The sequence below is a fragment of the Callospermophilus lateralis genome, chromosome 19 (genome assembly GCF_048772815.1).
Source record: "Callospermophilus lateralis isolate mCalLat2 chromosome 19, mCalLat2.hap1, whole genome shotgun sequence".
Classification (NCBI taxonomy): domain Eukaryota; kingdom Metazoa; phylum Chordata; class Mammalia; order Rodentia; family Sciuridae; genus Callospermophilus; species Callospermophilus lateralis.
Genome location: NC_135323.1, coordinates 16,832,201 through 16,860,141, shown reverse-complemented (window position 1 = coordinate 16,860,141; position 27,941 = coordinate 16,832,201). Strand labels below are relative to the sequence as shown.

Here is a 27,941-nt window from a genome sequence, read left to right as displayed (position 1 = left end):
TGACGGAAGAGTGGAGCCCGGGCAACGGTCCTACCCTCGCAGGGGACAGGGTCATGGTGGCAGCAGGCGAGGAAGGGGGAGACGCAGGTCTCTGGGGCAGCGCCCCCAGCTCTCCATGAAGGACACACAGGAATGAGGGGTCCCAGGAGGGCTGACAAATCGGGCCTGGTGCCGGGCGCCCTGGGGCACACCTGTCATCCCATGGCTGGGGAGGCTGAGGCAGGAGGATCGCGAGTTCACAGCCAGCCTCAGCCATGGTGAGGCGCTGAGCACCTCAGTGAGACCCTGTCTCTAAATAAAGTACAAAATAGGGCTGGGGATGGGGCTCAGGGGTCAAGTGCCCCTGAGTTCAACCCCTGGTGCCCTTCACACCAAGATAATGGGGCCTGGTGATGACCTGGGGCTGAGACCCGGGGGCACTGTGTGAAGGGACCTCACGACGGGGGTCCACAGGCCAGTCCTGGGCTCCACCACGGATCCAGCCTGATGCTCCAGAGCCAGGTGGGACCAGTCCTGCCTCAGGGGTCCCTGGCTCAGGAAGAGCCACCCCATGTCAGGGAGGCCCCCGGCCCAGCGTGCAGCCCAAGGAGCCTTCTCGAACTCGGCCACTGTGACAAAGTCTGGCATCTGGTCGGAGCCCATTCCTGGTGGCTGTGGCTGTGAGGATGGCCTCTCCTCCCTCACTTCCACCCCCCGGGGATCCTCCCGCCACTTGACTTCTAGAGGGAGAAACACCTCTCGGGTGACTCAGCAAAAGTGGAACTCACTTTTCCAGATCACCCATATGTTCGTAAAAAAAAAAAAAAAAGAAAATCCGAAACTTGGGAGAGAAAAAAAAAGAAAGAGAGATGGTTGTGTGACCTTTGAATGTCATGCAAAAGCATTTTCTAATTAGGTACCTCCTTCCCCACTGTCATATTACTTTGTTTAACTTATTATTCACAACCGCGTCGGGTCCAGATGGCCCGGCTCGTCTGCAGAGAGAGATGTTAACTTTACAAAAACAGGGGGGACCGTCCTCCCCGGCCCCCCAGCCTGGTAAGAGAGCTCAGGATTGTCCCTGTTGGTGAGACAGTCTTCTGTGTGACTTCGGTGACTTGGGCCTTCCCTTTGCTGCAGATTATCCAAACCTCAGTTCCTCAGGACCTCTGTGGACTCCGCCGTTGGTCCCCGCCGGCTTCCTCATCACCAAGCTAAGGAGAAACTTGACAAAGGTCCATCACGAAGATGATGCTCTTGACCGCCGGGAACTGCGCTTCCTGGAACGCACCTTTCTCCGTTTCTTCTTCTCCGTGCACCCTGAGCTCCAGGGCTCTTCAGACTCAGCGTCACGCTGTCATGGATTCTTACCAGTGTCCTGTACCCCCGCCCTGTCCCAAGCCAGGCTCCGTGAGCACGTGTCTGCCCTATTCCTTGAAGCACCCCAGCACCCAGGACCTGGGAGACGCTCGGGCCACTTGAATGCAAGCCCGTGACACCAATGGATCAGGGTCAAGGATGTCCTGAGCTGAGCGAGGCCAAGGACGGGGGCGGAGGGCCAGCGGGGGCGCGGTCCTTCTTGCTCCACCCGTCGGATGCTTTTCATTTTCTTTCACTTGGAACCGAAAAAGTCCCAGGGGAGACGGTTCAGAAGTGGGACAGTTTATCTCAAAGAAATAAGAGCAGCCCCGGTCACGGCTCTTCCCAAAGGACGGTGCAAGGTTGGGCTCTCGATTCGGACTCGTATGACCAGATAACTGGGAGGGGCCCAGGGGGTGGACCCAGCTCCTCCCATGAAAATACTGAATAAGGATTTTTTTTTTTTTTTACATAAAAAGAGAACTAAGCAAAAATTCCAGAGGAAAGGACACACTGCAGCTGCTCATGGCCAGATCGGGTAAGGACACTCAGTGACAACGCAGCTCCTTCGCGCTCAGAGCCCCTGGGTCTGGTCAAGTCATGTAACAGCATCAAGAGGGGCAGATGTGATACAACAGGGAGTGGTGAGGTCTGTGGCCAAGAGAAACCCATGCCTCATCTAAAGGGTGCGCTGGCTATTCGACTACTCTAAGGGCCACCCCGTAGCCCCATATTTTTTTTTCTTTATATTCTGGATACTAATCCTTTCTAAAGATGAGGACCAAACAAGACATATTTGTGAGGCTGATCTAAGCTACCAGCCTCACTTGGGGCCTCTGATTTTATGTGGCACTTTTTTTTTTTTTTTTTTTTTTTTTTTGGTACCAGGGATTGAACCCATGGGTGCTTAACCACTGAGCCATATCCGCAGCCCTGTTTTGTATTTTATTTGGAGACAGGGTCTCACTGAGTTGCTTAGGGCCTCACTAAGCTGCCGAGGCTGGTTTTGAACATGCGATCCTCCTGCCTCAGCCTCCTGAGACGCTGAGATGACAGGCGTGCGCCACTGCACTTTCAGGAGAAAAAAGGAAACTCTCTGCGATGGCACCTCTGCCGGGCTGGAGTACCCCGTGATGTTCAGAGCCAAATCCTTCTTACCAGCCATCGACGCCCGCTTTCTGCAGTTCAGAGATCCCAAAGGACAAGGACCCCATGAAGTCATTCCGGCTGGTCAGGTCCCAATCCCAGATCTCTACGGAGAGCCTCCTGTCTTTGTCGGACTCTTTCAGCTGACTGCAAAGAGAAGACAGAGAAGTCAGAGGAGCCTACTGTGATCTCCAGCGGGGGCAGGCGTCGGAACAAAAGGACAAGACCTGGAGGCAGAGATCTGTCAGCCTCACAAGCTGCGGCAAGTAACATGCTCAGCCTCCGTTCCCCAGGGCGCGGGGGCTTTTCCTGTGGGGCAGCCTGTGGGCTGAACTGGAGCAAGACCCGGGTCAGCTCCTACGGGAGCGGCTTCACCGGCTTCTGCTGGTTCATATCTTAATCATATTCCTGGTGTTTGGCGGATCCTACTGACAGTCACCATGAGAAACACACACATGGGGTTACAGCACCGGGCGAGTCTGTGTGTGTGTGTGTGTGTGTGTGTGTGTGTGTGTGTGTTTGCACACACGTGGGTCGAGGAAGAGACGGAGAAAAGGGTCTTTGGAGGTGTCTTTGGGGGAAACTGCCCGTTCTCAGGCACAGCCTTGATTGAGACTAGAGACGATTCCGAGTTTTATTCTGAGAAAGGGAAGAGGAGATGGGACACCCCCCACCCCCAAGGAACCAGGCATTCAGCCTGTGGCTGCTATTTCCTATGGGCCATATTCTGTAACGTCTATAAGCCCCATCTGGAAAAAAAGGGGGGGGGAATAAAATGAGCCTGTGAAGTTGATCGTGTAACTCACTTAGTACATATAGCATGTGCTCAATAAATGCTGGCTGTTGTCATGAACACCTGCAGGCACAGATGCATGGAGAAAGGGATCCCCCAGATTCTTGGAGCACTGGCCAGGGAAGAGGCTCCGTGGAAGTCAGTGGAGATCACCCAGTAGGCTGCAGACCCAGCCAGCGTCATCCTAAACTCAGCCCCAGAGAGCCTGTCACCGCGTGCTACAGGTGGCGTCCCACTGTGGCTTCCCCCACAACCCACCTTCCCTAACAACCGCGCCCCCTGCCCACGGGCACTCGGAACGCTACTGAAAAATCAGTTCTCATTTTTTACTCAGCTCACGCTCCAAAAATTCAGGTGCAAAAAAGGAAAGGTGGAAAGGAAGGAAGAGGGAGGAGTCAGGTGCCCGGGACCCAGCCTCTGCCCCCCACGCCAAGCTGCGGGGTTTCAACTCACAATCTGAACGTCTCGTTCCACTCGGGGTTCAGAGAGCACTTGATGGTCTTGGTCTTCTGCTTGCTCTCGCTCTTGGGGTCAGGGATCAGCTTCAGCTTCACGTAGGGATCTGACAAGCCGTTGGGGTCCATAGGTACAAGGTTTTTAGCATCTCTTACTAGAAAAGGAAAAAGCGGTTTCCACGTTAGTCGTGTCCAACGTGTGTGAGCAACAAACAGCCGTGTGGGTGGAACCAGGGGCGCGGCTGGCACGGCATTTGCTGGGTCAGAACCTTACTGTGATTAACGTCAACAGCTCAGAGTCCCCCACAGCGAAATAAGCGAGTCAGAGGGAGATTCGGTTCTACGTTGGGGAAAAACTGACTTCTGACTTTCAGGGTGCAATCCCTGGACTGCTTCCAAGAGTGACCGCAAGTTTTCTAAGCGAGCTTCCCACGAAGCCCACAGGAAAAACAGGCGCCTTTAATTGAGCTTAATGTTTTCCAGGCTGAATAATATTCCTCGGTATGGAGAGACCTCATTTTCAAAACCATTTGTCAGTTGATAAACATTTCAGTCATTTCTACTTTTTGACTATTGGGAATAGTGTTGCTATGGACATGTGCGTACCCAGACTCAAAAGGTCATACATTTATATAAAATTCCATTTATATAAAATATCCCAAGGAAATAAATCCAGGTATGAGGAGTAGACTAGTACTAGCCATCGGCCAGGGGGAGGGAGAGGGGGGTTCCTGCTTCACAAGCACAGACTTTTTTAGGGGTGATGAAAAGTTATTGGAACTAGAAATAGATGATGATTATATAATCAGAGAATGTACTAAATGCCACTCAATGCTCTACTTTAAGATAGGTAATGGTTAGTCCTGTTTGATATGAATTTTACCTCAATTTAAAAAAAGAAAGAGCTGAAAGAATCAGAGGTGCCATCCAAACCAAGGCGCACCTCTTATCCAGGAGTCATTCATGACCAGCACCTAGATAATGGCACACACCTGAAATCCCAGATACTTGGGAGGCTGAGGCAGGAGGACCACAAGTTCAAGGCCAGCCTCTGCAACTTAGTGAAATGTATCTCAAAATAAAAAATGAAGAGTGGGGAATGTAGCTCAGCGGTAGAGCATCCATGGGTTCAAACTCCAGTACCTTAAAAAGAGAAGGAAAAGCAGGAGGAGGAGGAGGAGGGAAGAAAGAGAATATCAGCAACATTACAGCAATCAAGAACAGCATCACCCTGGTCAGGAAAATCCCAGGTACAGAAAGTTATAGGATCAACTTAGGGAAGGGAAAGCATTAGCATTCAGGATACTACAGGCCACAGAAAAAATGAAGCAGGATAAAACATCAGCCTAGGAAACAGGAAGAAGTTAGTTAGGAGCCAGCTCAAAAGTCACTAACGTAGGTAGCCAAGGGAAGGGGATTAGAAATTAAGAGTCACACAGAACCTAAGAATAGAGTGCTAACCATCTCCCTTGTGGTAGAAAAATCCAAGGTACTGTATTTGATCCACAATGAGTCAAACCATCCAGTAGAAGTTAAATATAGAATGGCACCTTCCATCAATGCAGAGATGGTTCAATCTCAGGAAATCTGTTTTATGGATTCATCAATTTAGAGGCGAAAGGAGAAAACAATCCGATCATTGCCGTTATCTGGAAATAGCAGGGAGATGTCTAAGAGGAGAAGGGCCACCCGGAGTAACAGCGCCAAGGCTCATGATCAATGCAGTCCCACTATGGTCAGGAAGAAGACCAAGGTGCCCAGCACCCAGTACTCACCACCTTTTTCTAAGTGACCCACGAGTGCAATAAGAAAACCAAAACAGGAGTTCGGCAAGTTCAAGATGACAAGAAAAACGGGTTCAAAGACAGAATCGTTCCAACCATGGTTATCTCCTTCCCTGGTCCTTCCCACAGCTCCCCTAGAAATGATACCAGGGGCCCCAACATCTTACACTTTCCTTCCTGCTTTCTCTGGTTCTTTAACGCGAATGCTCCCCCGAAATGTGTCTCTCCCACCCCTCACCCACCACCAGCTCCTTAGTACCAGCTCAGCACTCTGCTGGGCACTGGAGATGCAGGGGACCATCGAAGAGGTTGATCCCGTCCACAAGGAACAGACGAAACCAAGTTGATTTAAAAGTATAGTTGACTTCTAACGAGACAGTAGCCCGGCCACCCAGAGTTAGGGATACAGGGCTATAAAATGCCAGGGTAGGCATCTTGTATTTAAACCTCAGTTTCTTGGTCAATCAAATGGGTTCCTGTAAGAGTAGCGTGGATAAAGAATATACATGGGTCCGCAAGTCTACTTTGGTGCCAATACTGTGCACTTTTTTTGTTACTACAGCTCTGGAGCATAGTTTAAGGTCTGGTATTGGGATGCCTCCTGCTTCACTTTTCTTGCTAAGGATGGCTTTAGCTATTCTGGGTCTCTTATTTTTCCAGATAAATTTCACGACTGGTTTTTCTATTTCTATGAAGGAGGCAATATTAATTCTGCCTACCCGGGAGCGTGGGAGATCTCTCCATCTTCTGAGGTTTTCTTCGATGCCTTTCTTTAGTGTTCTGTAGTTTTCATTGTAGAGGTCTTTCACCTCTTCTGTTAGATTGATTCCCAGGTATTTTATTTTATTTTTGAGGCTGCTGTGAACGGAGTAGTTTTCCTAATTTCTTTTCCAGTGGATTCATCGCTGATGTATAGGGATGCGTTTGATTTATGGGTGTTGATTTTATACCCTGCTACTTTGCTGGATTCATTTATGAGTTCTAGAAGTCTTCTGGTGGGATTTTTTTTTTTTGGATCTTCTAGATATAGAATCATGTCATCAGCAAATAGTGACAGTTTGAGTTCTTCTTTACCTATTTGTATTGCTTTAATTTCTTTCTTTTGTCTATCTGCTCGGTCTAGAGTTTCAAGTGTGATCAGTGTTTATAGCAGCTCAATTCACAATAGAAAGACTATGGAACCAACCTAGGTGTCCCTCAGTAGATGGATGGACAAGGAAAATGGGGTCTAGATACTCAATGGAATATTACTCAGCTTTAAAGAAGAGTGAAATTATGGCATTTGCCAGTAAATGGTTGGAGTTGGAGAATATCATGTTAAGCCAATCCCACAAAACCAAAGGCTGAATGTTTTCTCTAATATGCAGATGTTGATTCACAATAAGGCGGGTAGTGGGCGGGGGGGGGGGGCACTAGGGAAGAATAGCGCTACCTTAGATTAGGTAGGGGAAGTGATGGGAGGGGAGGGGCGGGGATGTGGGGGTAGGAAATATAGTAGAAGGAAACAGACACTATTACTGTATGCATATATGTGACTGCATGACCAATAGGATTCTGCAACATGTGCACTCAGAAAAATGAAATTACATCCCATCTATGTATATCAAAGTGCATAAATGCATTCTATTCTCATGTTGAACTAATTAAAACAAATTAAAAAGTTAAAAAGGAAAAAAAAAAAGAATATACATGTTTAGCCCAGAGCCAGGAGCCCGGCAGGCCCCCATACCAGCCGGACCATACTGCTGTTTCATGTGGCTATTATCATTTTACTCCATTTCTCTATTTTTATTGGGAAGTCTAACCCATTTCCAAATGGATGGATACCAAACAGAATTGCCTGTGTTTTTCCTTCTTAAGAACAACCAACGCCTCTGACCTCCCCCTTGGAACCCTTCCAGAAGAGTCCATCTCACACCTCGGCCTGCCTCAGGATCCCCCAAGGACCCACCCCCACAGATACCCGCAGCCTCCGGACGTGGGCTCTGCTCCCCTGCCTTCCTGACAGGTCTCCCTGTGCGGCTGGCGCTGCGGGTCCGCAGGGCACCCACACGGAGCAACACGGCCCTGGAGCGTGAGATTCAAGATCCCAGCGCATCTACCCCCGGAAGGAACAGCCCCCCAACTGTTGTATTCTCTCCTGTCTTGATCCTTCCAGGGAAAAGAGCAGGTGCCAGTTTCTAGTCTGGGAATGACACTTCTATCCCCCCCGCCCCCCCCCCAGGGAGCGGCATGAAAACAGGATCTGAGACGCCCACAGGGCCAGAAACCTGTCTGTTACCCCCCACCCCAACCCACACCCACCTTGAACTGGCACCAGAAAGACAATCACTGGGAAAAGATCTTCTATTGTAAGGTCAGGGCTTTCCAGCAGTTTCCGAGGGCTCTCTGCCAGGACCATACTGGGCCCTAGACTGGAGCTGTCCCTCTCCCTCTCCCTTCTAGGCCTTTCTTCAGTCCGCCTGATTCTACCGTCCACCAAAGGGGTTAAAACTACCAGGGGGAGGAAATCTGAAACTGGTGGCATCCACCTCTCCAAGAGTTGTGGCTACTGAAACCGCTGTGTCCTGAGCAGTGGACAGTGGCTGTGGCCTCCCATCCCAAGGCCTGTCCCCTCCTGAAGCTCTTCAAAGTCAGCTCCTGCCCCCCTGCAGCAGCGGCCAGAGGGCTGCTCTGTGTTGGTTTGGAGGAAGCCAATCCCTCTAGACCACACTTGGCGAGACTCACTTGGATGTTTCTTGATAAATGTTGCTTTACTATCTTTCCTGAAATCCCGCCAGCCCAGATGGTCCCTGAGAAAGGCTTCACGCAAAGCAGAAATAGCAACCTTCCCCCACCCCCTGGTGGAAGTTTGCTAGAGGCACAGGCGAAGGACACCCTGGGGACAGAGAGCAGGCTGTGCTGGGGACCACCCGGAGCAGGGTGGAGGACAGAACCCAGCTCCTTCCCTCAGTCAGAGCAAAGAACTCCACGTTCCAGTGAAAGTTGCCTAGGACAGGGCGGAATCCACAGAGAGAGCGCTGATGTCACTGACCCTCTTAGGAAATACTCTTCATCAACATTTTCCCAATAATTTTTTTTCTTCCCCCACAAAAAGTCTTGGAAAAGTCTGAATAATCGTGGTGCTTTTTACAGCCTTGGCCCTGCACTCTATAAGTCAAGTGTGTCTCTACATTAAAGCTCTGTTTGGTGGAACTTTCCTAAGTGTGAGTCCTGAGACCTACAGCTCCAAGCCACACCCACTAGCATTCAGTTTGAGGAGGTCTGTGGTGAACTAACCCGGGTGTCCATCAAGGGGGGATGTCAACAGCGCACAGCACCGTTCACACTGTGAACTGCTACTGCGCAGGACAAAACCCCGACCCTCTGCAGGAACTAGTGTTTTGATGGGAAAAAAAAGCAAGAAGAAGAAAGAGGATGACAGTAGGGAGCCTCTTTGTTTCAGAGGAAGGTCTGAGAGGCTGGGTGGGTGAAATCTGGATCGAAACTATTAGAGAATAGCGTGGGGTCAATGTTGTATTTCCTCCCTGGGATAACTGTACTCCACATACGTCCAGGAACGTCCTTGTCCTTGGGAATTACACACTAAAGTATTGTGGGGTTAATGGGAACCATGACCCCAACTTAGTCTCTGATGGTTGACGGAAAAAAAAAAAAAAAAAAGGTGCACGTACCTAAAACTACTTAACAGAGAGGGTAACAGACCAAATGGGATGTAATATGAATGATCAGTCAATCAGGTAAAGTGTCCCCAAGTTCTTTGCCCTCCTCTTGCCATTTTTCTGTAATTCTGAGGCTCCGTGAAAATTATTATTTTATTTTATTTTTTTAGTGTCTCCGAATCTTCCAAAGAATGGTACATAAAACACACGTCTGCAAGGTCATACGTGAACGGAGACGTACAGACAAGGATCCGGAGGGACAGGCCCCAGTTGATTTTGAATAATGATTCCATCTGGGGACAAGGTCCGGGGTGCGGATGGGAGGACTTTCGCTTGGTGTGTCAGACCCTGAGTTTCCTACCCGGAGAACGCATTCTGGTGTTGATTGTTATCAAAACTTAGTAAGTGATCCAACTGTACATCGACAGCTTCCACGAACCCACGGCCTTCGGGGACCCCACCCCGTTCTCCCCGAGAGCGACAGGATCTGCAGAGTGAGGCCTTAAATGTCGTGGTTGGAATCCCAGACCCCAGAAAAGGGGCTTCACGCCAAATAACACAGAGACCCAGAACGGCCTTCCTGGAGACCAGGGGGACCTCAGGACCCGCCCCCGCCAGGGTCAACCAGGTGGAAGGGAGGGACGCGGAACAGGTGAGAAAATTTTCAGAGCCATGAGCTATGTCCACTGTTAGCCCTGGCCCTCTCCCATTCCAGTGACCTCCTGGCGGACACAGCTCACCTGGGCCTTTGGCCAAGCCCATCCTCCTGCCCCACCTCACGCCAGAAGCTTCCTGACGCCTTTGCTCTAGAATCTAGGTTAGCGTCCCTTTGATTCCTATTGACTTGTTATTTCTAATCTTCAGGGTTTCTCACCCCGAGTTTATGAGCGCCGTTACCCCCCCCCCCGGGGTCTCCTTCCCCATCTCCTTAACTGCTCATCCCAAACAGTGCCATCCCTCTGTGGTCTCCGGGCAGCCCACGCGCACCAGCCAAATGATGATTGGAGCAGGTGGAGGCCCAGAGGCTCGGGCACAGCTGGATTCCTGTCACTCCTGGCCGAGGTGCAGCTATCACACATCTAATTATCCGTGCCCAGACACACTTCCAGCTGGGGACAGTCACGGTGTCTGTTGAGAAGCCAGAAGCGTGCCTGTCAAGCTACAGCGAGCAAAACCAGGGTGGGGGAGCTGGTGCAGAGGAATTGGTGGGGGGGTGGGTCTTGAAGTCACACAGAGCTGGTTTCAGTCCTGCCCTGAGTCTCACCAACCAGGGGTTCTCAGCCAGAGGGCTTCTCTGAACGTCAGTTTCTCTCTCTTCTGATAAAAACTCCAGCCAAATCAAATGGGCTCCTAGATCAGAGCTCAGCTGGCCCAAGGCAGGCTCCGATTCCACCTGTTGTCCTTCCCCCTCCCAAGGGAGCCCGAGTTGGGACAATAAATTCTATGACTGCCCTATTATAGAGGATGATAATGTTGAGGACGATGACGTTGAAGGAAGACGTAAAGCACAGGGCACAAGTCCAACCAGGTGGATTTCTTTTCTCCTTCGAGAGAATTTAGACCGAATCACGTTAAGGAAAATGGATAAACCATCAAGATAAATTTCAGGGCTAAAAGCGTATCCCTTTAATGTGATTTTCATACAAACGAGTCTTGGAGCAGGTAGTGTCGGATGATAGATGCTCAGAAGCTGAATATAATGAATCCGGCTCTTAGTCTTAGGAGCTTCTAGAGTAGCTACTGCTGCTGTACCTGGAACAGCACCCACTCCAAACTCTCGGGTCATTGTTAAAATGATTTTTAATGGACAGATAACAAGTGCTCGTTCTATGGGCCGCGGTGTGATGTTTTGGTGTATTTATACGAATGCACGGGTTCGCTCAAGGTTCCCACGTTATTCACCATCTCAAACGTGAATCACTCCTTTTGCCGTGGGAACCGTCATAATCCTCTATCTGAGCTACTTTGGAGTAGTTTATCTTCCTTTCCATCTTTTTTTAAAGCTCCATCCCTCCCCACCGGCTCTTCTGTTTCTTCTCCTTGGTCCGCCAGCGGATGGCTGTGGATTGCCTTCTCTCCCACCCCTGCCCACAGGGAGCAGCCCGCAGTCACTTCTGACCAGGAGCAAAACGTCTTTACCTTCTCTCCTCTCCCACAGGGTCCTCCGCAGCTGTCAGAGATCCCGCCTTCGAGGGGGTCCCTCCAGGAAGCGTCCCGTGACGGGGCTTGATGTCCCACAGCCTGGCCCTCCACACTGCTTGGGACCCTCCTGGTTGGGGGGGGGGTCCCTAGTCCACTCCCTCTCCTATCCCCCGCCCCATGCACAGAAGCAATTTTGAGATTTCCATTCCCAAGGCTCCATTGGACTCTTAGATCTTCTCATTCATCTGAAGATCTTCCATATTACGACTTTGACATTATCTTCCATTTGTGTGTGTGTGTGTGTGTGTGTGTGTGTGTGTGTGTGTGAGAGAGAGAGAGAGAGAGAGAGAGAGAGAGAGAGAGAGAGAGAGAGAGAGAGAGAGAGAGAGAGAGAGAGAGAGAGAGAGAGAGAGAGAGAGAGAGAGAGAGAGAGAGAGAGAGGGGATGTGTGCCAAGCAATTTGGGGATCACTGAACAAGGTCTCCCTAGCAAGTGAGTCAGCACCTCACCAAGCCCATGGATATCAGAAAAGAACGCAGTTCCCCTGTGGAAGAGTTCAGGGCTCGAGAGCGAGGCATCCGCTATTCACTTTAATTATATAATTTATCTGCCTTCGTATCTTACCTTGCTTTACCTGTCAAAGACGGACGGAGCAGGTTTGCAGAACCCTCCTGTTAGGGAATTCCGGGAAGTTTCCTTCCTTCCTTAGTAGTTTTTCCTCTACCCATTTCCACGCTAGGTGATGACTTGGTTTCGTTCTTGAATTTGACTCCTCATGATCAAACGTTCTCTGGACACTTCATGACTTCTTTATCTTGAGCTCCACATTGGATCGAGGTGTCTCTCCAGCAGCCCTGGTCTCTTCTCCAGGAACGTCTGCTATATCCATTCACCCACGAATCAATACCTTTGGTTTGCTATATCAGGTTTTTTTTCACGATTCTGTTTGTTTATTTGCCCCTGTCCCCTGTCATCTGGGACCATGCCTTAAGCATGTTTCCACATTACTTATAACGTTTGCTGCAGTAGAAATTCTTCTTTTTTTTCTGCTTCTCTGAATTTTAACTTACTGCTTTAAATTACTTTTTGGTAACATGACCTAATATCCTTCTGGCCTCTTAGCCAACTCCTTTTCCATCACACACTACTGCTTCTCTGTCTCTCTGTACTTGTGTGTGAGTTTTATCCATTTATTTTGTGCCTATAACATTCATCTTATGTTGTAAATTAGCAAGCAGCAAAATTGGCTTTTTCTCTGAGGATAGAGTGGGGTGAATTTTAACACATGTATAGATCTCTGTAACTGCCACAAACCAAGACACAAAACAGTTCGGTCACACCAGGAAAGTTCCTCATGCTTCTCCTCTACATTCATATCCCCACCCTCCCACCCCTAGCCCTGGGGACCAACTGATCAATTTCCCATGACTACAGCTTTATTTTTCCAAGAAGCCTAAAAAATGGAAGAGTGCAGTATGAAGACTTTTGAAATTGACTTCTGTTGCTCAGCAAAATGCCACTAAGAGTCATCCAAGTTGTATGCATGGACAGCTAATTCCTTTTTATTGCTGCCTAGTATTTCATTGTATGGATGTACCACAGTGAGGGTATCCATTCACCTGTTGAAAACATCTGCATGTTCTCCAATTTTCAGTGACTGCAAAGAGAGCTGTTATAAATAGTAGTGTTTTTTTCTAATAAGATTGCTTTTTCTTTTATTTTTTTAAGTTGTAGATAGACACAATATCTGTATTCTATTTATTGTTATGTGGTGCCAAAGATCAAACCCAATACCTCACACGTGCTAGGCAAGCGCTCTACCACTGAGCCACAACCCCGGCCCAATAATGGGTTTTTGTGTAAACATAAGGCTGAATTTTTCTGGGGTAAATAAATTCCTAGGTGAGATCCTGAGTGTAATCCCAGCACTGCATTGACTCGTTATGGTAAGCATATGCTGATTTCACAAGAAACCAACACGGTATTTTCCAGTGACTGTACTATTTTCCACTCCCACCGACAATGAATGATGATATCTCTTGTTCTGCATCTACACCAACCATTTTATTGACAGTATTTATCATCATCATCATCATCATCATCGATATAATTGTCTTAGCCTTTCTAGTAGGCACATGGGGGCATCTCATCATGGCACTAGTTTGCATTTCCCTAATTGCTAACGATGCTGAATACCTTTACATAAATGCCTTTGCCATTTTCGTGTTGTCTTTGGTGAAGTCTTTGTTGGAGCTTTCGGCCTGTGTTTCTCGTGGGGTTGTTTGTTTGCATATTAACGACCCCGAGAGTTCCCCGAGCGTTCTCCACTCTGCACACAAGGCCCTTGCAAGGCACCAGGTTCACTCATTTTTCCTTCCAGTAATTTGTCTTTTCGTTCGACAACAGTTTCCTTTGTAGAACACAAGCTTTTTAATTTTAATGAAGTCCAACTTATCTTTTTTCTTTCATGAGCCATGTTTCAGTGTCATGTCTAGGAACTCTTTGTCTAATACTAGATCACAAAAAAATTTTCCCTGGTGACTGTACTTGGTTTTTTTTTTTTTTTTTTTCCTAAAATTTTATACCTTTACACTTTGCATTTAGCTCTATGTCCCATTCTGAGTGAAATCTTATATAAGGTGTGAGGTGGAGGTCAGGGTTAATTTTGTTTGCATATAGATGTCTAGTGGGGGGCAGGGGTGTCACTAAGTGGTACCTTCCTAGCATATGTGAGATCCTGAGTGTAATCTGAGCACTGCCAAAAAAAAAAAAAAGTTGCATAAGATGCCTAATCATCCAACATCATTTGCTGAAAGACAACTCCTTCTGCAGTTTTGTCAAGAATCGATAAGCCAACCTGGGCACAGTCGCACACACCTATAATCCCAGAGGCTCAGGAGGCTGAGGCAGGAGGATCATGAGTTCAAGGCCAGCCTCAGCAACTTAGTGAGGCCCTAAGCAATTCAGCAACAGCCTGTCTCTAAATAAAATATTAACAAGGGCTGGGGATGTGACTCAGTGGTTAAACACCTCTGGGTTCAATCCCCCCCGCCCCCAAAAAAATCAATAGGCCATATTTCTGTAGGTCTATTTCTGGATTCCCTGTTCTGTTTCACTGGTCTATGTATTCATTATTCCACCAACACCACACCTCTTTAATGTAGTGAGTCTTAAATTGAATACTGTGATTTCCCCAACGTGATTCTGCATCTTAAAAAATTTTGGCCTTTCTAATTGCTTTGAATTTCCATACAAATTATAAAATCCCCTTGTTCACAATCAACCAAAAACCCTGCTGGTATTTGTACTGGAATCTAGGAAATAATTTTTAGGAATTGACATCTTGGGCTGAGGATGTGGCTCAGGGGTCAAATGTTTGCCTAGGATGCTCAAGACCTTGGGGGGGTGGATCCCCAGCATTGGAAAATAATAATAATAATAATAATAATAATAATAATAATAATAATAGACATCTTTCCTATGCTGAGTTTTCAATCCATAAACATGTTTCTCCGTTTATTTAGGTATTTGTTTACTGTGCCTACAGATGGATATTGAATTTTGTCAAATGCTTTTTCTGCATGAATATGTATGCTCCCTGGTTTTCCTTCCTTGAGATTATCAACACGGTGGGTCACGTGGATTGATTTTTGATTATTGAACTGGCTTTGCAATCCTGGGGTAAGACTCATTCGGTTGGGGTGTAGTATTCTTTTTTTTTTTTTTTAATATATCTCAGCTTTGATTTGCTAATATTTTGTTTAAATTTTTGTGTGTCTTTATGGTCCTCCGGGATGCTTTATAGTTTCCACCCCATTTTGATATCATAAAAGAGATTGAGAAGTGCTTCCTCCTCTTCTGTTTTTTCAGGGAGAACTGGTGTTGTTTCTTCTTGATGTGTTTGGTAGGATCCACCAACGTATATTTCATTTCAAGCTGTTCGTCTGAGATTTCACAACATTTGCTGTATTGTATTTTCATTTTCTCTCGCTTCGAGATATTTTTCAAGATCAAGAAAGTGCCTTGAGATTTTTCTCTTGCAATCGCACCATTTAGAAGTTTGTTGTTTTTTTTAATTTCTCTGTTTTCCCTGGGGCCCTACTTGCCTGCTTTCAACGCCTTCCTGAATACTGGCGGCTCCCACCTCCCTCTTCCCCGAGCTCCAGAACCTTCTGCAATTAGCTACTGGACATCTTGTAAGGAAAGTCCTGCAGGTACACCCGATCCAACCTGTCTGGCAATTCCCTCATCTCCCCACACCCCCCCACCACCTCTGCTCCTCCTCTTTCATTGCTAGTTTTAGTGGGTGCTCAACTCAACCACCCACCCAAGTGTCCAGGTGAGGATCTGGACACCACCCCGCCTCACCCGTGGTCCACCTGTCTCTGGGTTGACCCTTCTCCCTCGTCATCATTTCCTGTACCTGAGCCCTCTCCTGGTCCACAGGTCACCACCTTAACAACAGCAGTGTCACAGGGGCTTGGGATGACTAAGTTACCCTGGAAGCCCGGTTCTGAGCTTAGCGGTTCCCTCTCTTTGCTGACTGGGCCCTCCATTTTCCTCTCCCAGTGAAATCCAGACCCCTCCCTGCAGGTCCCCTGTGTCGAGTCTTGCTTGACACAGCCCCTTTCTCCTCACCCCAAACCCAGAGAGCTCTCAGACACTCAAACCTGATCACATAAACGGAAACATCGTACAGTTTGAGAAAGTCGATTAATCAGAACATCCACTCTCAAAACGAGATCAAAGGAGACGACGTCACCTCCTCCACATAAATAAATAAGGATCAAAAAGTCGGCTGACGCGGTGCACTGACGATGCCTTCTAACGCTCAGAAAAAAAGAAAAAAAAAAACACAGGATTCGATGAAGGCTCGCCTTGAGATAATAAATATATCAGCAGTTTTCATCTCGCTGGCTGGTAAAATTCTAAGGGACGTGTGTCTATGTAGACCACAATCCAATGAAGGATGCCCGGCGTTCCTGCTGTCGGTTGACAGGCTTCTGGAACAACCAGGGAAATGTAATCACATAAAAGAGTAAGAGGCTCAGATGCCAGAGAAGAGGACATGAAAATGACTAGTTTGGCCTGACTGTATTCTTAGGGGGATTCTCTCACAGGTTTGAGTGTGTTTAGCACCGTTTTCTCTACTTCCTGGCCCTGATCAATTTCGTCTCATTTTTTAATCTCAGTCATTTCAGTAGGAATTTGGAAGGAGACATTCGATCCATAGTCTCGGTTGAGTATGAATTACTTATTTCATTTAGAAAAAAAAACATGTTACTGGAAATCTGAGTGAAAGAAACCATCGTCCATCGGAAGGCCGGCCGTGTGCATACTTTTCTTAATGAACTGGAACTGGGTACAACTTGGATGCTCCCCCAGACTCCATCCAGTCCTGCATCTCTATATCACTGGCAAAAAGCATGCAGCGGTGGTGCTCAGTAACCGGGTTCTCTTTGGAACCAGAAACCTGGACATCTGGGCTGTTTTGCAACTCAGAAACTAACTGATTCAGCGTCTGTGATTTTCTACGGAGTCTCTATAGAGGTGCCCTTGGTCATTCAAGGCCCTGCCATGCCCAGGGCTGCTCTGCACCTTCTCTGACTCCAGATCACCGCACCCCACAAGTTCTCACTCCCGTCCCAAGTGGCAGTCGGGGTTAGTGCCCTCTGAGTTTGCAAAGGCCCAGTCTCTGAATACGGGGGACTCTCATCTAGTGTGGATAATGTCCCACCAGCTCCCTCTGAGGATGCAGGGCACAGCCCGCAGGACTCGATGGCAGACAGAGGAGGCGCCCTGCAGACCAGCATGCTTGAACAGCACCCCATGAACATCTGTTCCCCTCGGGCTGGCCCTGAGGGTCCTTCCCGAAGCCTAGGACAGATGGTTTCCGGAGTCTGACATCCAACGCGTGCTTGGAGACCACCTCCCTCCTGCCTGTCCTCGGTGAAAGCAAGGACAGAGGTGGCTGCCTGCTTCCCGTCTCGCACCCTCAGGTCAGGAACCAGGACGAGCTGCCCCTGAGGTGCCCCCCCCCTCGTCTGGGTGGCAAATCAATGTGGCAAGAAGCCAGGACGGGGTGGCATTCTGTCCCTCCGCGGTTGTGGCTGCCGACATGGCTCTGGGCGCAGCTTTGCAATGTGATTATTTCTAAAGATGTGACATAAATACTAACACGGGGTCCCTGGAGCTGCGAAGTTTCTACTTGGCAGCTTAATTTGGACGTTCAATCATCAAAACTGTCCGAAGGCAGCTTTGCACAGCCTGAGCTGCGAAAGCCAGAAGCCCCACAATCTGCTGGCTGCGGTGGCTTAAGTGATGGGTTTAATTTAACCAAGAGGCTTGGGACAAAAAGCCTCCCCGGCTCCGAGCAAGGCGGGCGGACTTCCCTTCTCTAGAGCCACAGTAGATATTTTCTCATTTCTTCAATGGGGTCCCTGCTTTGACAGAAGAGCCCTATCTGCATTAACCACATCGCCGAGTCGCAGCATTCAAAGGACGTCTGCAAACCTGACAGCCGCGTTCGCACACCATGCTCCCCAGGCGGTCGGGGGAGAGGGCTGTCACTGGAAGATAAGTTTTCTGCTTCTTCTACTGTTGTCTGGGGCCACGGGGGAAGGAAACATCTGTTAGAAGGAGTCCCAGCAGAGAACCATCTTCCCATCATGTATTGTCGAACACCCAGGAGCATGAAGAAAGGAGGGGTTCTCCTGCTGGACCTTTCTATCCTAAATGGGTGGGTGGGTGGGTGGACGGATGGATGGATGGACAGATAATTAACGTGATGGATCTTAACCAGCGTGAATACCGACAGATGCCGTCCCCACCACTGGAACTGTGTCCGGGAGGACTTCTGCTATGCCTGGGTGTTAACTTCTGTTGCTGAGCTGCTGGGGACACCCAGGAAGATCCTAGAAGTGCATCTGAGACAGTGAGGACAGGCAGCTCAGCAGGGTGGCTGCTATTTGCTAGCTGATATGGAAGTATTGCTGGAATGTTCTAGAAGGTGTCTAAGTGCCCTCAGACACCAGTGCCCATCTGACGCACCCAGGCCCCTGTTTGAGATCCACGCTCAGCTGGGAGGGAGGAGAACAGGGACGCTGAGCCTCAGAGGGTGCTGCACTCTGACTGATGGAGAGCAAGCCCCAGGGAGTTTCTACCTGCAGATCCAAGGATGTGCGTGAGGCACAGCAGGGCGCGGTAGCATGTTGAGGTTCTAAGTGGTGTGTCTCTCCCACTTGGTATTTGATTGAGTTGTGTCATCTGTACCCTGAGGCCCTTCCCACCCCCCCAGACTGTGCAACTAGACGTGAGTCATCCACGGCCTCAGGGAGAAAGCTGTCAAGGTGTGTCTGAGGAACAGAGGCAGCAAATTCTTGACTTCTCTGTTCTAAAGACTTCTGCCTCCATCTTCCTCTCCATCAGACCTCCGCCGCCGAGCTCTGAGGACAGGGGGGTGCACTGCAAGAAGCATACCTTCCTTCCTTTGTTCCCTGATCTGTCTCCCTGCGCTCCGGGTTCGGAGGAAGCCCCATTGTGCACCTTCTGCAGCCAAAGTTCCTGCATGTTTCCCTCCAGAAATGGATCCTCAGGAATGGCCCCAAACCACCAGTCCTGGAAAGAGGATGTCCACATCGCAAATGGGACACACACGATGCTCACCACGCTCCAAACAACTCCCCTCTCTCTCACATCACCAACTAAAAAGTCTGGTTCTCAGACCAGCAGCCTGGGTCACCACCTGGGAAGTGTTGCAAAGGCCAATTCTCACTCCGATTTCCTGAATCAAGGGTGGAGCCCAGCAATCTGTATTTCAACCCTCTTTCCTCGTTATTCTGACTCATACTGAGGCATGAGAACCACTCCTTTTGACCAGTGCTGTCCAATAGAACTTTCTAGAATGATGGAAATGTTTGCCGTCCGAGGATATAGTAGTCACTAACCACACGCGTAGCCGTAAAGAATTTGGAAGGCAGCTATTGGGTCGGAAGAACTGAGTTTCATATTTCATTTAATTTTTTTTTTTATTTAAATGTACATAGCTACACGTGGCTAGCGGCTGCCATATTGCACAGAGCCGCTTAAGCCACTGCGTCAGCCTCCTGACAGGTCCCCCGCCCGCCGTCACCCTGTCTCCCTTCCAGGTCAGCCTATGAGCTGCAGACAAATTAATCTTCTCAGTGCTCAGATCTTATCATGTCACTCCTACTTTGCAAACACCCTCAGTGACTCACCACTGCTGACTGATTTTTAAAGTCCAGGTTCATTTTGTTCTTTTCTTATAAAGCTAAAAAAACGATTTATCTCAAAACATGATAGGGAAAAGACTAAACAATAACAGCTAATGGTGAACGGGTTCTCACTCTGAGCCAAGAACTCTCTATTCCTCACGTCTCTAGGCCGATTATCTCATTTAATCCCCAGCAGAACCTCCTGATGTGACTTGGGCTGTTTCCGACCCCCCACCCCATTTTACAGATGTGGAAACTAAGAGCTGAGGCGGTTGAATGACTTTCCAAGGTCAAGTAGCTGGTAATGCTACGGTAGGATTTGAACCCCGGTCTGTCTGGACCACGCAGATTGCACACTTAAAACACCACCGCGTTGTCACACTGCTTTGGAAAACCCACCAGGGGTTACTCATTTTCCCCTCTGATTTAATTCAAAACGCTGGCCCTCGATTTGTGACAACGGCTTCCAGGGCTGCCTTAAACATCACTTGCTCTTCGGCTGCAAACAGGCAAAAACTATCATCAGATGTCTTGGAATTCGTTCAGGGAAAGATCAACATATTTATCCCCAAAATAGCATCTTTCCAACTCAGAAGGTATATTTGGTGTATTTTAGGTAAAGTCGTCGGCATATCATTCATCAAGGTGTGAGAAACGCGGTGGGGGCAGCGGGTGTTGAACTTTAGAGTAAGACATTTCTAAAATGGCAAAAATGTTTAAGGCAGGTGGGATCCAAACAACAGGTAAGCAAGGGAGAAGAGATGGCGACAGCCAGAATCCCAATCCCCACCTGCATCCCAGGGCTCCGGGCCAAATAATATTCCGTGAGCAATTTACTCATGAGAATGGTCCCACCGAAGCCCTGGACAAGATGTGCAGGTGCTCACCAGGTCAGACAGTGACCTTCCCATTGCCAGATCACACCCAGGGGGCTGGAGCAGGGGCTAACACGGCCAGGGGGGCAGTTGGCACTTGGGGTATTGACTGTTCGCCACTGGTATAGAAATATTTGGATATTTCACGACCCTCCCTGAGCAAGATGTCTGAGCACTGCGGAGATACTCCTCTATGGTAAAACCTACTTGGGGCATTGGATCATTTCATGGTTCCACAGTCTTTAAAACAGAGGGTTAAAAAAAAGAAGATGGTGGCCAGGGGCTGGGGTGGGCAGGAATGGGAGCGACTGCTCCGTGGGCAGGGAGCGCACTGGGCAGAGATGAGAAGGTTCTGCAACCAGACAGAGCTGGTTGCACAGCATTATGAATGTACCAGATGCCACCAAACTGTTCACTTTGAAATGGTCAACTTCCTGTCCTGAGCAGGTCACCTCAATACCATAAAGGAAATTGGCGGGGGGGTGGGGGAGGAGGGAGACAGGAACAGAGAGAAGAGTGTGTTCAGCTCCATCCAAATTGCCACCAGCCCAGCCGAGAGCCACAGGCTGACCAGGGCAGTGATGGTGTCAACACTCTGGCTAAGACCCTGCCGCGGGGCTCAGAGACGCCGAAGCCCTCTCCAGAATGTGACCTTGGTGTCATCATGGGCCCCACAGAGCCTTGGCCGAGGTCACTGCAAGTCAACCCCCTTCTCCGTCCCCACCATGACTTCTAAGGTTCCCTGCCACTGTCTCCGAGCTCCTGGGCTTGGCTACCGGCCGCTCCCTGCCAGCTCCTGCCTCCACAGGAGGAGAGAGGCTGACCTCGTGTGCAGAAGGGTGTCCCAAAGCTGCTGCCCAGGAGACACTGGCCGCATGAAGTTCTGAGAAGTCTGGAGGCAGATGTGCCTCGTACGGAAACTCACAAAAGGATGATGCTCTGGTGCACCAGGATGGGTCATGGTGAGGTTCTCCTTCATCTCTGGAAGCCCCACCTGCCCACCATGAACCAACAGCATCCCCCAAGTCCTTGGCCTTGACCAGCATCCCCCCAGGAGCCCAGGAGCTTCGAGGTCCGCCGTGGAGGTCAGAAGGTTCTCTCCCTCGGTCCCTTGCTCAACGCTCCCTCATCCCTCCCGCGACATCTCGCCCTACGGTTTCCCTAAAGGCTCTGCTAACTCCCACCGGATTCGTTCCTTTCTTATTTTCAGCAGCTCGGGGTACTGTATGATATTTTTATTTGCCTCACTTTTCTATTATATTTTTCAAAGATCTACTCCAGGGAAAGGACCGTGATTTTGCCATTATTTCTGGGAGACGTCTTGTACAGTGGCTAAAAACTCAGCCTCAAGAAAAGACGAGCCGGACCAGGACTTCCTTAACAAGACTCCTAAAGCACAAGAAATGAAATCAAGAATCAATAAATGGGATGGATTCAAACTAAAATGTTTCTTCTCAGAAAAAGGAGCACTCCGTGAGGTGAAGAGAGAGCCTACAGAATGGGAGGGAATTTTTTTTTTTTTAAACCAAGGATAGAGCACTAATCTCCAGGGTATATAAAGAAGTCAAAAAATTTCACACCAAAAAGTCAAAGAACCCAATCCATCAATGGGCCAAGGAACTGAACAGACACTTCTCAGAAGAAGATGTACAATTGATCAACAAATATATGAAAAAAGGTTCAACATCTCTAGTAATTAGAGAAATGCAAATCAAAACTACTGTAAGATTTCATCTCACTCCAGTCAGAAAGGCAATGATCAAGAATACAAGCAACAGTACAAGTGTGGGCAAGGATGTTGGGGAAAAGGCACACTCGTACACTGCTGGTGGGGCTGAAAATTGGTGCAACCAATCTGGAAAGCAGTATGGAGATTCCTTAGAAAACTTGGAATGGAACCACCATTTGACCCAGCTATCTCACTCCTCGGTCTATACCCAAAGGACTTAAAATCAGCATACTATAGGGACACAGCCACATCAATGTTTATAGCAGCACAATTCACAATAGATAAACTGTGGAAACAACCTAGGTGCCCTTCCATAGATGAATGGATAAAGAAACTGTGGGATATATTTGCACAATGGAATATTACTCAGCAGTAAAAGAGAATAAAATCATGACATTTGCAGGTAAATGGATAGAGCTGGAGAGTATCATGCTAAGTGAAGTTAGCCAATCCCCAAAAACTAAAGGCCGAATATTTTCTCTGATAAGTGGACACTGATCCATAAGGGGGGGTGCCCATGGAGGAAGGGAGGAGCTCTGGATAGGGCAAAGGGGAGGGAGAGGAAGGGAGGGGGGTAGAATAGAAGGGGGAATGAGACGGCCATCGTTACCCTAGGTCCCTGCATGAAGACATGAACGGTGTGACTCTACTCTGCGTACAACCAGAGACATGAAAACCTGTGCTCCACTTGTGCACTATGAATTGAAATGCATGCTGCTGTCATATATAACAAATTAGAACAATACAGTTTTTTTAAAAAAGTAAAAAAAAAAAACAAAGACAAGACAGGTCTGAGATAGAGTCAAAGTGATACTACTTTCTAGCTCCGTGACCTTGCAAAGTTCCTTATGCTCTCTGAACCTCATGTTCTTCATCTGTAGTTGGAGAATCGCAATTGTACTACCTCATAGCATTGTCGAGAGGGTTTAGGAGCAATAACGCATGATACTAACTATAACCCACAATACACTGAACAACTCCTAGCCATTATTATTAGTCAGTCCTATTAAGTGCCTAAAGAGAGTCTTTTTGATGTATTTTATAGATGTTCAAAAAATGGTCGTCATTAAATTCCCTGATTTCCTGCAAAATTAAAACCATCGTAAGAGTAGGATCTGTGTCCGTGTGAGCACACCTGTTGTATTCCTAGCCCTAGCACAGTATCTGGCACATAGTAGGTGGCCAATAAAGTTTTGAGCAATTAAATGGATGAATGGACGAATGGCATGCTCCCCCCTCTGTGCCCTAACACATCACAGAACCTCGTGGAGCTGAGACCCCTTCTCTGGTTCCCCGGGACACCATGCACTGTGTCTGGACTTGCACCTACAACACTTCACTGCAAGGTGTCCAAGACCTAGTCACGTGGACAGTGGGGACTCCACAGCCCAGCGCAGGCACGTGCAGATGGAGAGAATGAATGGCCATGGGTCGCACTGCCTTGCGGGTGTCCTCTGGGAACAGAGAAGCGAATCCTGAGGCCAGAACCCAGAGAGAACTCACAGGTTTTATGATTTGTTCTGGCCTCTGATAACAGTGATCACCGTGAGACGACGATGACAACGTTCACTGGACACAGACTGCGCGCCAGGCACCGACGAAGCCCTTGGCCTCTACCCTGTGGTCACTCCTCCGGGGACCCCTGCCCTTCACGGCCACCCTCCACACCTGCCCCTGGGAGGTGAGCTCCCGTGTGATGTCCAGAAAAGGCGGTGACCTGGGACTCCAAAACCGGCTGTTCCGAGGCCGTCTGCTCATCTGCCCCAGGACGTGGGGACTGGACCAAACTGTCCTCTAGCCGGTACCTCCTGTATTCAAGCAGCCTCATCTGATCTGAAGCCACTTTCCCTACCAAGTTAGTGACGTGTGGTGGTGGTGAGAGCCCCGGAGCTAAAGCCAGAGATCCTGGGTTTTGACAGAAGCTCTGCCTGTCCCCAGCCAAGCACCTGGAAGTCACCTAAACCCTCCACAGTAACCCAGGACTCCTGGTCCAAAAAGTGGGGCTTGTGATAAGAGTGTTGTCTTGTACGAGTTTTGTGATGATTAATGGATCAACAGAGAGCGGGGCGAACTGGGAACAGCCAACACGCTCGAGCATCTCGTCATCGGCTCTTCTTCTGCATCAGTACCCCACAACGTCTCAGCAGGAAGCTCTGTGTCCTTGATCTCAGAGTTCTAGTGTCTGGCACATAGTAGGTGGTCAATAAAGTTCTGAGCAATAAATGGATAAATGGACGAATGGCATGCTCCTTCCCCACCAGGAAACGAGCACTGACGCTCCACCACCTCTCTTTAAAAAATAATAATAACAATAATAATAATGATTGTTCTGTTTCTTTTCTTTCTTCTTCTTTTTTTTTTTAAAAAAACTTAACTGCAGAGGTAACAGAATTCAAGAGAGAATATTTCCTTAGCTCCAGTCGCCCAATTGAATGAATGCTTTAATTTGTACGTTCGCCTTCTGGAGTTTATCCACATTAACGTTCCATTTTTCTATAATTATAAAACAATGCATGATAGAAGAGGGTCAATGAGGGGCTGGGAGAGGGGCCTGGGAGAAGAAGGGAGAGGGCAGATGTCGGGAGCACGGGCATGCACAGGGCACGGTATATGCACCTTTGGAAATTTCACGGTGAGCCCCATTAATTTGTACCATTAATATCTTAACAATTATGAAATCGAAAAATCAGAGACCTATTTTATATTTTCATCACACCACCCAGGGCAACAATGAAATAGACTGCGGAAGCTCAAGACTCCCACTGAGAACAACTAGAAGAGCCAGATAAACAAACGAGCAAAAAAAAATTTTTTTCGAGGAATTGGAATTTCGAAGGAATTGGAACAATGAGCAGCCCACCCTTCCGCTTGGGCATGAGCCAGGTCCTTGCACAGGGTGAGGGGCTGAGCAGCGAGGCTGCGGACGGCGGCTGAGAAGCAGAGAAGCTGAGAGAACTGCAGGCAAGCTCCCGGGCCTGCAATAAGAGCGCTCAGGGGCGGGCGTGGTGGTGCACACCTGTCATCCCAGCAGCTCAGGAGGCTGAAGCAGGAGGATCGGGAGTTCACAGCCAGCCCCAGCAACTTAGTGAGGCCCTAAGCAACTTAGCCAGACCCTGTCTCAAAATAAAATATAAAAGGGGCTGGGGATGTGGCTCCGTGGTACCAAAATAAATAAATAAGTAGAACTCTCAGGGACTTGCGGGGCCAGGATATCCTGGAAGGTTGGAACCAGCCATGGAACGAGGCCTAGGAGACTGTCCACCAGCACCGAGGGTGGACCCTCTGTGGAGGAAGAGGACCTCGTCCACAGCTCTCTGACTTAGCACAGGAAACGGCCGGAATGCACACAAACTCTCCAAATGTGGCCAGAACTGGGATCAGAAGAAAAACCAGATGCTAAAACAGGTCCCCAGGTGACCAGACACTGGAATGGACAAACATAAACTTTAAAATAACTGATTTAAATGTGTTGTTTTTTTTTTTTTAATGTCAATATAGAAAGTTTCGCCAATGATATATGCTATAAGAAACGAAATGAATGGAAACTTTAGAATTAAAAATACACTCATTTCCCAATTGAGGGACAGTCTACAAAACACCTGAGCAGTACTTCTCAAAACTGCCCAGATCGTGCAAAACAGAGAAGACGGCACAGTGGTCGCGGGCGACTTCCAATTTCTTGAGAGACGGAGGAGACGTGATGTGATTCTGGAATCCATTAAAGAATTAGTGAAAAAACACCCGTAAATTCACATAAAAGCCCAGACTTCAGCTAGCAGTAAACGAAACCAATTCACATTAACTTCTTAGCTTTGACAAATGTGCCTTGGTAAGATAAATATCGGAAACCCGGTGAAGGGTATATGGGAACGCTGTGCTCTTTGCAACCTTCCTGTCTTCTAAATTTAAAAGTTTATTTAAATAAATCAATTAAGAACTTAGTGCTTGAGTTGTGTGGCAGATTGCAAGTAACTGGAAAATCAATCCGTGAGTTGCAAAACAGTTCAGGAGACCGTCAGACTAAAGCACACAATGCAAAAAATAGTGGGGCGGGGGGTTATAGAAGAGAGTGTCAGAGACAGACAGATGTGGGAATAGTCTAAGGTAAGCACAATTAAAGCCTGCATAAAAAGAAGAGGAATAAGCCAGGTGTGGCGGTGAAAGCCTGTCATCCCAGTGGCTCGGGAGGCTGAGGCAGGAGGATGGGGAGTTTAAAGCCAGCCTCAGCAAAAACGAGGCGCTGAGCAACTGAGTGAGACCCTGACTCTAAAATACAAAATAGGGCTGGGGATGTGGCTCAGTGGTCGAGTGCCTCTGAGTTCAATCCCCAGTACCCACCCCCGCCCCCCAAAAAAGAGGAATAGGGTAGAAGATGTACCAGGATCATTCAATACCGTGAAAGACACCAAGCTATAAAGAGTTGAGAATTTCACAAACTCCACACAGGAAACACACACACACACACACACACCCCACCTAGGAATATCATCAAAATATTGAAAACCAAAGATAAAAAGGAACTCTTAAAGCCAGGCAGATTTTAAAGACACACATTACCTTCAAAGGAGCGACAATAAGATGGATAGAGCCACAGGAACCAAGGGAGATGAACGGGTCACCTTTCAAGAGCTGGAAGAAGGTGACTCCTAACATTGAATTCTGGGCCCGGCAAAAACATTTTTCAAAAGTAAATGGGAAATAATGATATTTTAAAATATGTTTCCAGCAGACCAAAACTAAATACTGAGAGTTCTTTAGAAAGAAAAAAAAATTATTCCAATGGAAATATGAAACTGTCAGAATGAAAAACAATAGAAAAGGTAAATATGTTAGTCAATGTATATGGATGTTGATTATACGAAGCAATAATAATTACATCTTAAATGACATGCAAGATTAAAATGCATGTGGTGAGATGGGGGGGGGTCAAGGAAACTAAAATGTTTAGGAACCCCAGGATTACTGAAAATGATAAAAGTACTAATATAAGGAAGTCCCAAAAGTCAAAGATGCATGTTGAAATCTCTAAAGTCAATGGGAAAAATATTTAAAACAGTGCATGAGTAATTTATCAATAAAGAGGAAATGAAATGATTAACTACACTTGAAGAATACCAAAAAAGCAAAAGTAAAGAGAACAATGAGCGTAAAAACACATAGAGCCAACAGAAATAAATACAGAGATCACAGATTCAAATCCAAGCATGCCAACAACTACGTTAAAGGTCAATGGCCTAAATGCTTAAATTAAAACTCAAATATTGTCAAACTGGAGTTAAAATTAGATTATGCTTATAAGAGATCCACCCTAAATATAAAGCCACAGAAGTGTTAAGTGAAAAGAGAAATATATATATATATATATTCATATATAAATATGTATACACACACACACACACACACCACATACATACATTAACAAAAGAAAAGGGATTCCAATTGGAAATAAAAGTGTAAAACAGTATACAGGGTAGGACTGGTATCTTTTTATCAGATGAAACAGACTTTAAGGCAAGAAGCATTATTTGAAATAAAGAGATACATTTCAAAAGGATCAAGAGATCCATCCACCAAGGAGATCTAACAATTGTAATTTACAACAATAGCATTGCTTCAAAATAATATAAGTAGAAATACGAAGAAAGCTGAAAGGAAAGAAATCCAAGATCATAGTTGGAGACTTAAATACAACCCTGAATCACAGAGAGAGAAAACAAACAAAATAAAAATTAATGAAGAAAATATAAACAATGCAATTAACCAACTCCACCAATCTCCCGACA

At 47.6% G+C, this 27,941-nt stretch overlaps 1 protein-coding gene across 2 annotated transcripts in view; it reads right to left on the bottom strand.

Moving 5' to 3' along the window:
* Positions 1 to 27,941, bottom strand: part of Prkcb (protein kinase C beta) — a 297,288-nt gene that overhangs the window by 94,682 nt on the left and 174,665 nt on the right. For both annotated transcript variants that reach the window (XM_077106018.1, XM_077106017.1), the window contains exons 6-7: positions 3,731 to 3,887; positions 2,497 to 2,631 (exon numbers count right to left, since the gene is read on the bottom strand). In XM_077106018.1, the coding sequence (XP_076962133.1) occupies positions 2,497 to 2,631; positions 3,731 to 3,887 (292 nt within the window). The remainder of the gene's footprint in view (positions 1 to 2,496; positions 2,632 to 3,730; positions 3,888 to 27,941) is intronic.